At 36.9% G+C, this 12,859-nt stretch overlaps 2 protein-coding genes across 3 annotated transcripts; one reads left to right on the forward strand and one right to left on the reverse strand.

The window, feature by feature from the left end:
- Positions 1–2,381: 2,381 nt before the first annotated feature.
- kat7b (K(lysine) acetyltransferase 7b) lies at positions 2,382–11,294 on the forward strand. The gene is made up of 14 exons (XM_038299722.1): positions 2,382–2,573; positions 4,214–4,364; positions 4,462–4,710; positions 5,816–5,898; positions 6,045–6,128; positions 6,266–6,364; positions 6,439–6,549; positions 6,668–6,859; positions 7,023–7,112; positions 8,408–8,548; positions 8,672–8,765; positions 8,922–9,068; positions 10,235–10,341; positions 10,454–11,294. Exons 1-14 carry the CDS (start codon positions 2,556–2,558, stop codon positions 10,553–10,555), a joined length of 1,668 nt encoding a protein of 555 aa, XP_038155650.1. The 5' UTR covers positions 2,382–2,555; the 3' UTR covers positions 10,556–11,294.
- Positions 10,882–12,258, reverse strand: LOC119792885. Of its 2 annotated transcripts, XM_038299724.1 has the most exons (6): positions 12,036–12,258; positions 11,854–11,950; positions 11,539–11,568; positions 11,392–11,445; positions 11,195–11,266; positions 10,882–11,101 (listed from the first exon to the last, which is right to left on the reverse strand). In XM_038299724.1, the coding sequence occupies exons 1-6, from the start codon at positions 12,147–12,149 to the stop codon at positions 11,067–11,069; spliced, it is 402 nt and encodes a 133-aa protein (XP_038155652.1). In that variant the 5' UTR covers positions 12,150–12,258; the 3' UTR covers positions 10,882–11,066. The 2 variants fall into 2 exon arrangements, with proteins under 2 accessions (XP_038155652.1, XP_038155651.1); XM_038299723.1 differs by having other exon boundaries at positions 10,882–11,266.
- Positions 12,259–12,859: the final 601 nt, after the last annotated feature.

Raw genomic sequence — 12,859 nt, forward strand, 5'->3', positions numbered from 1 at the left:
GAGTTGAAGCTGTTCTAGCTGCAAAGGGTGGACCGACGTCATATTGAACCCTATGGATTAGGAACGGGATGTCACTTAAGCTCATATGTGAGTCAAGGCAGGTGAGCAAATACTTTTGGCAATATAGTGTATGTATGCTGTGTTTAAGCAAATTCAATAACAGGTGGTTCCTACTGTCAGTCCTGTTCCATAGGAAAGAGCCTGAAAATCAAAAAGCTCTGCATCACATTCTACTTTAGAATTTCTAGGAACCACTGATAAACCTGAGGATTGAGAGCAAACCGCTCTGTTAGGATCATACGTCACAATCAGATCTCTGAATATGGAGCTTGGTTATTTAGGGCTTTATATTTATCAACAGAAGACTTAATGTTTGACAGAAACCAATTTTTAATCAGTGTGTCATTGTTTCAAAATATACTTTTGAAAAGTCTTCTATTGTGGTGGAACCAAAGTTTTTTTGTTTTTTTTGGCAGTCCAACGTTTCCAGTTATGCACAACCCACTTCAGGGGATGGAGTGGTTTATTATGTTATAAATGTGCCATTGTAAGAGATTTTCAATGTTTGTTAAAGCCAAACTATTGATTTGTGTAAGTTCAATGTTTATTCTCATTGATAAGCGTTAGTAAAAAAAAATATGGCGGGCACCTTTTATTTAAATTGTAGGGTATAATGGTAGTATTGCTGTTTATTTATTTTCAACTTCTTTTCCACCTGTTTTATGGCCAGCCATGGCCATAAAAATCAATATTGTTTTGATTGATGAGAGTTGTTTGAATTTATGTCAGAAAGGGATGTATAGAATAGGTAAATATTCTATAAACATAAACACTTGTCTATGAATTCACAAAGATTAAATTCTCAGGCATTTTATTTTACTAGGGGAAAACGTACGTACCTACGTACACTGATTTACAGTCACGTAATGAATTGTATTTGTGACAATAAGAATAAAAGGGGAGCCTGATAGAGGTAAAGACAGCAAAATTCTGGAAGAGAGTCTGTTTATGGTTCTAAGAGATCTGACACTGGGTAAAGCTTCACAGTCTTCATACTAACCCTTGCTATTTACAAATAAACCCCACATCTACCAGCAGGTTGCCTAATAAAGTGTTGACTAAGAGAAGTCTAAATGTCTACAATGGTTTTCTTTTTTTTTACTGATATGTTCTTTCACTTAAAAATTATTTTTCTTTTTTAAGCTCTTTGGTAGGAAAGAGACAAACAAGAGAAAGTTCAAGGGGAATGAGCCCCTTCACTGTAACTCTGTTAGGAAATCAAAAGCTTTGAGCAAACTTTGACATAAAAGCTGTAACTACTTTCTAAAGCAAAAAACAATGAATTTGTTATTTCATAATCCTGCAAAAATATGTTTTACTCTTCTGTGTACATGTAAATTCAATTAAAAACTATTATTGATTGATTGATTTTATTATTACAGACTCAAGGTCAAATATACATTAAAAGAAACAGATACACTAAGAATAAAAAAAAGAATAAAAGTACAACAGAGAAGGTGCCTACCCCTTCAGGAGGCAATTATACCAATGTCTCCAAAGCACAGATGAATATTTAACTGCACTATATTTGACATTGGTCATCAGTAAAATAATTCTATTATCAGACTCATTTAGACGACAAATAAATTTATACATAAGCTTTCCCAAAACAGCCATATAAGTCCAGACACTAGCAGATACAAACAATTCACTGGCACTGGTCCATCTGGGCTTATTTAACAAAAGTCTTAGTGCATCATTATAAGCCACCTTCAACTTAAAATATTAATAAAGCTTATCATTACAATGGATTTCTGAGGTCCAGATCTGAATTTGCCATCGACATTTTAATGTCGATGGCAAATTCAAGCTTTAATGTTGGTTCATTTTAAATCCATAAACGCTGATCTCCCTTATGTCATTTGTTAGATTTAGAATGTGTTTCAAAATAAAAAAGATTTTACAGATCATTTTAACATATGACCCCCCCCCCCCCCCCGTGTACCAAAACTTTATTGAAAAGTTGCAAATTACAAAACATTGACAAAAAATATCACAAGATATTGAACAGTATCTCCAAAAGAAGTGTTAAATGATGGAGTACAATTACTATTAAGATATAACATACTTAAATACATAACAGAAGAGATATAAACACAACAACAACAAACAAAATAAAACAAACAAAAAAGGCAAGATATATTAAATTCCTACAAATATTTCGTGAATTACGTTACAAGTGTGTATACATTTTTTATTGTTGATTCTTTGGATACAATTGAAGTAATTTTTTTAAATCATTTTTAAACATTTGGTAAATTTGGTTTTGTGTATGTTGTGTACTTGTAGAAAAGCAGGAAACGTGCTTACGTCACCGGAAATGCAATTCCCCCTTCTGTCTGAGTAGGAATGTGGCGCCAGACTACCCGGGCAAACACAAATTCATTACAATTATCATAGAATAGAGTCTCCTGTCCCGTGTTTTGTCGTTAAAAAATAAGGGAACTGTGCTTGTTACACCAACCCCCGTCAAAACAGCGCTAATCAAAGAAGACATGCCGCGCACACGACAGGTAAGAAAACGAGTAAAGCCGTATGCTAAGCACGGTTAGCTTTAGCTGGGTTAGCATCGCAGTGCTCTATTCTCTTAGGGAGGAGCTAGAAGCTTCCACGATATTTTCTCTAGTGAGATTGGGTTTTACTGTGCACAAGCAAGAATTTGCTACTTATTTTACCACACGGCGTTTAAGTATTCATTTAATTCGCATTACCATGGTCATGTTTGGCTTTCGACAAGGTTTTCAACCAGAGCCGACAGGTTACCCTCTGGACGTAAAAAGCAGATAAACATGTAACATGTAGAGCTTGCTATTTTCCTACCCCAGCCAAATATCTGGATCAGATGTATCCCGATTATCTTTCGGGACTATAAACCGCATGATAATTACCATCCTGTTTAATTGATCACTAGTAATTTTGTGTTTGCGAAGGGTAAAATTAAAAGTACAAGATTTGTTAGTGCAATCCGTCACAACATAGCTAACTGCTAACTGAAAATAATGAAAGATTGTGCCGCAAAACTTTAAAACTGCTTCCACTGTTAAATTAGTAGGGCTTACTGCATTAAAATTTAATTGATTTTAACATTTTTTTAGTTATGGGTAAAATAGTTTGTTTAAAAAGCATTATTTTATCCCATTGCTACTAAACGGGGTTTAGTGGTTAATCTCTGAGACATAACATAGTGACTAAGTGTCCGTTTCACAAAGCATGTTTAGTTTTCTAAACCTGAAATCAGTTTATCTCTGACTCTCTGTTTCATAAAGATGTTTTACGCATCCTCTGTTTCTGTTACCATAGTAACAGTCTCCCCAGAGCCAGCTTAGAGGTTGGGAGCAGGTTTTATTCACTGAACTGTCTCCACTCTCCTTAACACTAATACTGTTGTTTTATTTCCTGATTTAGTCCAGATTTTTTTCTCAATGTTGTGCAAAAAACAAATAAATGATTCACTATGTACATTCTGCAGTACATAGAATATATGTTTGATGAAGATATTAAAGAATGATTGGCATTTATTCACTTAATTCACAATCTGCTTATTTGCTGATATTGTTAAATTACCTGCTTCATGATCATACTGCATGTAGACTTTAAACCTTTTTTTAGCTAAGTTATTTTGATTTTTTTTAAAGAAAATTTAAGATGCACTTCTTCATAAAGTTCACTTCTTCATCTGTACTCCTGCTCTTTCTTCACCATCAGCCGCTTCATCTCTGACACACCTGAGTTGTTGATTTCCTTCTTAGTAGAATACTTGCTGTATTGGTTTGCCCTTATTTGAAAGTCGCTTTGGACAAAAGCTTCTGCCAGATACATACAAATATGCTATTTTGTACCCAAAATCGCTCTATAATTGCAATCCCATTTTTAAGAGAATTTCTTTAAAATATGAACAAGGAATACGATAAATAATATAATAAAACAAATAATAATTCAATCTTTTTCTAAGAGGAGGGAAAGCCAGTAACACATTCATTAAATCAGCTGACAGTCTAGTGGCAGCTTCAGATATACTGAGTGTTTTCATAAATAATATATCATAGCTGAAGGAGCAGAGACATGGCATTGATTTTTTTATTTTTTAGACCAAACATTATATTGAGTCCTGTGGTTTCCATTGGGCCTGATTTAAGTTTTTTTCTCTTCACAGAGGCCTTTACCTGGGAGTGTCTCTGATGGAACTGAAGACTCTGATTCTTCGGCTGAAAGAGAACAGACCAACAGTTCGGAGAGCGATGGAAACATGCCTAAGAGACAACGCCTCACCAGAGCTTCTACTCGCCTCAGCCAGAGCTCTCAGGGTTGGTTATTATTTATCAAGAAGAAATATGTTGTCTTTCTAAGTCTTTGCTGCATCACTGAAGCAAGGGTTGGTCTTTTTTGCCCCTCTTTCTTCAGATACTCCGGATTTGAAGCGTGCTGCGGACCAGGATGAATCTCCACCACTCACACCCACTGGGAATGCTCCCTCCTCAGAGTCAGAGCTGGATATTTCCAGCCCCAATGCCTCCCATGATGAGAGCCAGTCCAAAGATCAGCCTAGCAGAGACTCTGATAAGGATCTCTCCCATCGTCCCAAGCGCCGGCGCTGTCATGAAACGTACAACTTCAACATGAAATGCCCAACCCCCGGGTGTAATTCCCTCGGTACGATTTCAGCCCTGATGCATCGTTTTCTATTAAGCTTGTCAAGCCAAACTATATAACACTCTGCATGTTTATTGCCATCCCTAGTAAGCATATGAAAGAATGCCAGAGATCTCTTTAACTTTCCTCCATCTGCTTTCTGTAGGATTTGGGGTCTAAGGCTGGGCGTACAGTGTATGCCCAGCCTTAGATGATCATGGAAGAGGGCTGATTTTGTGGCTGTGAACAGATTCTCTGGTGATTTGGTCATATGGTTATTGACTCATGAGGTTAAAGGAATAGTACACCCAAAACATGATTAGCCTTCATTTTCTACTCACCCCCATGCTGAACAACACTCTGGAGTACTTTTTTGATATCTCAAACGCTCTGTTTGATTAAAGTTCAGTTGATTGCAAGGCAGAGAGAACATGAGTAGATGCCAGACTAAAAAAAGATCACATCACCTCTTTACATTTTTGTTAAGGTGAAATATTTGGATGGACTGAAAGGGGCAAATAAAAAGGGTCTGAGGGTCACTTCTCCATCAGCTGGATTTTCTTGGATAACAGGTTTTTTTTATCCAGGATGAATAATTTGAATCAGACTGAATAATTTGATGACTAGATTATTTGGGATGTAAGGATTTGAATTGAATCTCTTCATGATTGAATAACATTTAATTTAATTTTTTTATTTTAGAACTATGTTTGTGCTCCATAATATATATATATATATATATATATATATATATATATAGCACAGAAAAACAGGAAGTTATGGTTTATTAATTAAATGTTTAGATATATTAACTAACTTATAAAGCAGGAATATTAACTGTTATGCTTTTGGGTGGGGGGTTGTCGGAGATTTTTGTACATTTATTTCTGAATAGTTGAGTTTTATTAAGACTGGATCAACTTATCCAAATGAAAAGTTATGTCAGATTTTTGCTGTCTTATCGCTATTGCAGTAACATTATCTCCAGCTTTTTAATGCATCTTCCAGAGTGATTACAAAAGTTGGACAGTTGTGCATTTTTTGTAAAACACTTATTAGAAATAATTACTGTATTAGTAATTCTAACTTTGAATCTAATAATGACCTTTTATCTTAAACTGTGCAGGCCACCTCACTGGGAAACATGAGCGCCATTTCGCTATATCAGGGTGTCCTCTTTACCACAATCTCTCTGCTGATGAGTGCAAGGTAAGGTTAACCACCAACATGCTGATTTAAGAGCAGTTAAATAGGATTGCTGGTTTAACTGAACACAGTAGAGCGTTATTCAGCCCTGAAAAGGTCTTAATTCAGAAACAATTTGTGAGTAAAATATTTATTTCTTCCTTCGTCAGGTGAAAGCTGTTAGCCGTGAGAAACAAGATGAGGAATTGAAGACGCAGGATGAAGGCAATTCACGCCATGCAACTCGCCACCAGGTAGTTTAAATGATTTAACCTCAGCACTTGTGTCATATTTTAAGTTTTTTTTTTTTTTCATTGATTGCAGTTCTTGTCACAAGATGGTTCTCATTGCTGCGGGAAAGTGATTTGTTTGTGTTTGTCTTTGTCTCTAGACGCCAACTCCAAAACAGAGTAGATACAAGGAGCAGGTTGCTGAGATGAGGAAGGGAAGAAACTCTGGCCTACAGAAGGAGCAGAAGGAAAAGCACATGGTAGATGATCAACAGCACAACGCATCATTGGCGTGGCATCTAGCTGTCTGTTTAACTTCCTGTTGCGTCCACAGGAGCATCGGCAGACCTACGCCAACACCAGAGAGCCTCTGCTAGAGAACATCACCAGCGATTACGACCTGGAGCTCTTCAGAAAAGCTCAGGCTCGCGCATCTGAGGACCTGGTGATGTCACTACTTTAATTCAGTCCTGATTGCTACATTCCAAGAACAAACTTTTCAGTCCAAGACTAGATTGTTGTGCCTTTAACAGATCTGTCTTCTCTGGTGTTTGCCATTTCAGGAAAAGCTGCGTATCCAGGGTCAGATCACCGAGGGCAGCAACATGATCAAAACCATCGTGTTTGGCCGCTACGAGCTGGACACCTGGTACCACTCGCCCTATCCTGAGGAGTACGCTCGGCTTGGTCGCTTGTACGTCTGTGAATTCTGCCTGAAGTACATGAAGAGTCAGACCATCCTCAGACGACACATGGTGAGACTTAAGACCACAGATACTCCAATGTCAGGCTGCACAGTTCCAAGACATTTGCTGCTAAAGCTCAACTAAAATTTTTAAATGCATTCTATGTACTGACTCTTGAGAATTTTTTTTTTAATAATGGTGCTGATGGATTTCATCTTCCATATATCTTCAGGCCAAATGTGTGTGGAAACATCCACCAGGAGATGAAGTCTACAGGAAGGGATCTATATCCGTGTTTGAAGTAGACGGCAAAAAAAATAAGGTAGAGAAACTCGAACTGCAATTTATTTCTGTCCGTCCCTCTATTTATCCTTCTATCGTTTCCTATATTATCACAGACACCAGAACACTCAGATTAAAGTAGCACTGTTAAAATTTATTACATATTTAAAAAGTTACCCAATAAATGCTATAGAGGTTAGGATAGTCAGCTGGGACTGTGAGGAGAGCCTCCTTCATTAACCCTCAGCCCAGTTTGCGTATTGTTCACTGCACAAAACAAATAGGCAGGAATTCTACTTATTAATAGCATTTATGGTGTCTCAGAACACTGGCACTGGGTGGCGGTAAACAAACGTCATTCTGCACGACCTCTGCTCACTGATTGTAGAATATAACTCTTGAAAATATCTGCATGCCCAAAGATGAATAATGGGGAAGTTTTTAAAATCTGAGGGAGAAGATCCGCTAACGAGCTTCGCCATCACTATTAGTAAGATCACCCCCCCCCCTTTGCTCTATAAAGATCAGGTTTTTATGCATAAAAATTGTCATTCATTTTTATGAATATATGAACCAAAACAAAGGAAAAGCTTTGAGCAGTAGCAGGTCCTTTAACATCATTTCCCCCACTGCCATCAGACTGTTCAACTGTTAAAAAGCTCTGAATTGAGTCACAAATCCAGACTCTGCATCACACTGATAACGTCATACTTGCACCAAATGGGAAGTCTTCAAAACGGAACTCAACTCCAATCTTTTTTTTACAACATTTTGCACCATATCTATTTATGCATTTTGTACTTCTCTGAACTCACTGCTGCTCTTTATTTTTCCTTTTCCCTGCTAAGCTGCGGCTTCTGTCATTCTGTCAAAAAAAAAAAAAAAGGACCCTGCCTTTCGCACGTAGACAGACAGCTGTAGAAAGTCACCAGCATCCCTCGCGACGCCGCTTGTGATAAGCGTGATGGAAAAAAGGATGGATGGAAGTTAATTAAATAGAAATACTTTGGTACCTCTGGGAGTAGCAGCCTAGTGGTTAGGGGATAGAGCTTGGAATCCTGAGGTTATGAGTTCGAAACCCACTCCCAGAAACTGCCACTCTGAGTCTGTGAGCAAGAACCTTAACCCTCGATAGCTCCCCGGGCGCCCCACGGTGGCAGCCCACTACTCCCTAAGGGGGATGGGTTAAATGCAGATAGTTAATATTGTGAGGTCAATATAGTTTTATTTATTTCATTATATGCAGTGAAACTGCTAACATCTAAAGTCATAGCACTCAGCACTAGTAAGAACCCTGTAAGAAGATTATAAATTAAACTGTTCTTGTCTTTTCAGATTTACTGCCAGAACTTGTGTTTACTTGCCAAGCTGTTTTTGGACCATAAGACCCTTTATTATGACGTGGAGCCATTTCTCTTCTACGTGATGACCGAGGCAGACAACACGGGCTGCCATCTAGTTGGTTATTTTTCTAAGGCAAGACACAATCAATCAATTCTTAAATAAAAGATTTTATGGTAAACTAACGTTAACCTTGATCTGTAACTTATTCAGCTTAGTCTAGACATGTTTTCAAAAGTATTTTCTTTTTTTCCATAGGAAAAGAATTCCTTCCTGAACTACAATGTGTCTTGTATCCTGACAATGCCGCAGTACATGAGGCAGGGGTTTGGCAAGATGCTCATTGATTTTAGTACGTACATCAACCTTTAAAGTTTGTATTTGATAGAGTGATGGAGTTCTATTGATCAGTTAGGTGATTGTCTTTATTGGTGAAATAGAGCATCTGAACCATGATAAAGTTTTATACATTTATTTTGTTTTGGTTCTGACTGTTTTTGCTGTTAAGGTTACCTGCTGTCCAAAGTTGAGGAGAAGGTGGGCTCACCAGAGAGGCCTTTGTCTGACCTGGGGCTCATCAGTTATCGCAGCTACTGGAAGGAGGTTTTACTGAGATACATGCACAACTTTCAGGGCAAGGAGATCTCCATTAAAGGTAAGGGGGTGACTAAGGAATTTATTTTTTCTTTTTCTGTTTGAAGGATGGAGATATTTGATCATTTTAGATTTTTCCATAAAGTTCTTGCAGTTTCTACAGGTACATAAAATAAAATAGAACATCATGAAAAACTAATTTCCTTCAGTTATTCAGTGTGTAGGGCTCAAACAATTAATCATATTACCAGTAATTATTAAAATAATGGTCAACTAATTTAGTAATCAATTGTTAACTGGAGTATAGAGACTGAAAAACATGCCTTTAGCTGACAGAGTGACCCACTCACAGCAGTAAATATATCAAAATTGTAAAAACATTTTGCATTTAGGATAGAAAAAAATGTTATTTATCCAGAACTCCTCAATGGAAAAGTTTGAGATTTACCCGGTTTTAATTTCATAAAGTCTTTTTTAAAGAATCTTTGGCTATCCTATTATTAATCGATTTAATCCAAAAAAACGTATCAACAGATGAATCAATTTGCAAAGTAATTGTTAGTTCAAGCTCTAGAAATGTCAAACTCATAGAGATGCATTTAGCATTTTGACTGATTCTTTATTACAGCTCATAAAAACTCAAAAATTGGTAACTCAAAACTACTGAATTAAGATGTTTAATTATACAGAAGTGCCTGGCGATCATTTTCTTTATGCACTGTAAGGCTTTGTACACTTAGTATTTAGTTGGGCCCCTTTATTACTGGAGTCACTGGATCAGCTGATGACACATATGCAGAGATGTTTAGGAAACTTTGGTTGCTTTGCCAGAGAGCGTTAGTCATGGTCAGCTTTGAAGCCTGCTAACATTTCTCCATAGATTCTGTGTGAGGTTTAGTTTTATGTCGGGGTGGGAGCTGATCAGCACAATGAGCAACGCTCCCAAGTCCTGCTTTTAAAATAAATTCAGTTTTTCCATAAAGCTTCACACTAGAAAGAAGCTAAGAGCTCTTTGGACTTGATAAATATCCAGTTATGAGCTGTAAGCCACAATCATAATTGGAAGTAAAAAGCTTGAAAGGTTTTTAAGTTTATGAACAAATATGAGTTTCCATTCTAAACTGAATTTTTAAAATAGACCAACTTTTCAGTTAACTTCCAATTTATTTAGATGTATCAGTAAATTCAACCAAATGTTTTCTATTTCTGTTTTTTTGGTGGATTCAGAGATCAGTCAGGAAACTGCAGTGAACCCAGTGGACATTGTGAGCACCCTGCAGTCACTTCAGATGCTGAAGTATTGGAAGGGGAAGCACTTAGTTCTTAAACGACAGGTAAGATCAACTTGTTTCTTTTCATTTTCCATTTAACCATAAATAATAAGATGACTTGCTAGGTTTGTATTCCAACAGTTTAAGCACCGCCTGCTGCTTTTGTCTTTTTTAGGACCTGATTGATGAGTGGAAAGCCAAGGAGATCAAACGAGGTAACAGCAACAAAACTATCGACCCAAGTTCTCTAAAATGGACCCCTCCCAAAGGGACATGAGCACAAGATCCTCAGGCTACTAAAAAAACTAAACTTCACTACCAGCCTCGAAAACCACAAGTAGCCTAAGACCTTCGACTCGTCTACGAAGATCAGTGTTACATTTCTTTTACATTTGTATCCAGATAATTTCTTTTATTTTCATTTATATTTTAGCTTAATGAGTTTAAGCATTTAAAGCTAGAGAAAGCTGTCTTTGTTTTTTTTAACAGGCCTTTGTCTTTGTTGTGAATGTTAGATGAAATGAACTAGTGCGGCGCAGAAACACAAATGTTCTGCTTTGCTCACAAAGCGATGGAATACATAAAGACATTTGGAAGCATTTCCAGGTTTCTTTTTTTTATTTCTTTCAAATGTTGTGCATCATGAAGATGGTTATTCCTGTTTTGGCATGATCAAAAAAAAAAAAAAAGAAAAAAAGAAGCAGGGTTAAATTTTTTACTAAAAATATTTTTTATAGTCTTTGGCTGGTGTAAACGTATAGATGTTTTGTTTTTCCCTTTAAGCCTAATTAGTATGAGATGTGTATCCATTCCTTTAGGGGACCTGCCAAATAAATAACATAAAAAAAATGAGATTTTTGAATTTGCTAAAGTCAAAGTAACACAACCTCAGGTTTTTGTACAGCTGCAATCATACCTTGCTTGGACGGTTTCTCTGGATCGTGGATCTCCTCGGTTGTTACATAAGGAATCACTGCATTAAGCGGCTCTGAAATAAACAAAGCATTTAAATGGGACCACATTTTCTTTGTGATTTTCATTGCTTCTCTCTACTCTTCCTTTTTTTAATTATGGATAAAGCTGCCTTGATATTTTGAACTATTGTTTGCTCACCTTCACTGGAAACACTTCTTCCCATCAGGCCCACAAATGCCTCCCCTTTATTTCCTAGAAGGATGAAATAGGATCTTTCTAAGTACTCACTTTTTGTAATTATTTGAAGAAAAAAAAGGGGTTATAAGGAGAGTTTTAATCACTCACTCTTTTTTGCTTGAAATTGTATCTTTGGCTCTGAAGGAGAAAAAAAACATGTATTACACTGCAAAAATGATTTAGAAATAAGTAAACATTTAAAATAATTAAGATAATTAGATACTATCCACTTGAGGAAAGAGACTGCAGTTTTTTTTCTTAATTTGAATGTAAATTGTCTCGTTCCGTTGTAAAGTCTCACCTCAATTCAAGAAAAAGTTCATTATTTTGATAAAAAGTAGATAATTGAGATTTCCATATTTTTGTCTATAAACACAGAATTAAACAGATTATGCAGGATGTTAGTTGAGGCAGGGATGCTACCTGCTCTTCTTCCCATCAGCCCATAGAAGCGAAGAGCTTTCGATCTTTTCATCAGAGTTTCTAGAGGGCTGATCAGACGTTTGTTGACAGACTCGTCCTGTCAGGAAAATTAATACTGGTTCAAGGATTGCCCCATTATTACTGCAAGAGTCTCCAAATAATGTGCCAGGTAAAGCTCTTACCTGCCAGTGTGTGGACAGCTGCCGCTCCTCTTCGTTAGCACTAGTCCATCCTTTAGAAGTTTGCACGAGCACACAGAAAGTCATCACGACCAGCTGAATCTTCCACTTTTTCATCTTAAGGTCAGAAAAAAAGGGATTCAGCTCTGGTTCCCTTCAGTCAAAGCAGCGTCTTTAATATTTGTAGCTGAGCATGCAACAACTTCTGATGATCCTATTCAGTCGTCTGTTCTGGACCAACAGGCAGTATTTATATCCTTAAACCCTCTTGGTCTACCAGAGCCCTCCCCTCCAATAATTATCCACACATCGCGTTTAGGTCTCTAATGTTTCCAATCTCATATTGACTCAGTTGTGCACTAATGTTGTCTCCATATAGTCCTTGTTATTCATATAAATGAAAGCCTTAATTTGAGTAAAATGTAACAGATGTAGTTTATGTAAATCTGCTCTAAAGCAGGCCCAAAATGTCATTTCAAGCTTTACAAGCAACAGAGAAACTTAATCTTCAAACTCAAATATTGACATCTTTAAACCGCCGCCTTTCATTTCCAGTTTTATTGTTGCCGGTCCTAAAAACATCCACTCTTTTCTCATTTGTCTCCTTGCGATGTGTACAGACTCCATTGATATGACAGAGACAGGCAGACGCCAGGGCTCTGGGCAAGGCTTTGCAAATGTATCTGACTATTTTATTGAAGATTCTATTCTTCTATTGACTGGATTGATGTGCTTTAATGCTTTGTTGCAAACCCTGATCATCTAATATCTGTTTTAAACTATCAGTGCTTTATGTACTTTCTTTTTCCTTAGATTTGTTCTGTTAT

This window comes from Cyprinodon tularosa, unplaced genomic scaffold (genome assembly GCF_016077235.1).
Source record: "Cyprinodon tularosa strain WSP-4 unplaced genomic scaffold, ASM1607723v1 ctg433, whole genome shotgun sequence".
In the NCBI taxonomy this organism is placed as follows: Eukaryota; Metazoa; Chordata; class Actinopteri; order Cyprinodontiformes; family Cyprinodontidae; genus Cyprinodon; species Cyprinodon tularosa.

Excerpts from the sequence above, each read along its gene's own strand:
- kat7b (XM_038299722.1), top strand. Across the intron at positions 5,899-6,044 it reads TCTCTGCTGATGAGTGCAAG|GTGAAAGCTGTTAGCCGTGA; the intron begins GTAAGGTTAACC and ends TTCCTTCGTCAG. Across the intron at positions 10,342-10,453 it reads ACTTAGTTCTTAAACGACAG|GACCTGATTGATGAGTGGAA; the intron begins GTAAGATCAACT and ends TGTCTTTTTTAG.
- LOC119792885 (XM_038299723.1), bottom strand. The coding sequence starts at position 12,149 with ATGAAAAAGTGGAAGATTCAGCTGGTCGTGATGACTTTCTGTGTGCTC. Across the intron at positions 11,569-11,853 it reads GCTGATGGGAAGAAGAGCAG|AGCCAAAGATACAATTTCAA; the intron begins GTAGCATCCCTG and ends TTTCTCCTTCAG. Across the intron at positions 11,267-11,391 it reads AAGAAGTGTTTCCAGTGAAG|AGCCGCTTAATGCAGTGATT; the intron begins GTGAGCAAACAA and ends TGTTTATTTCAG.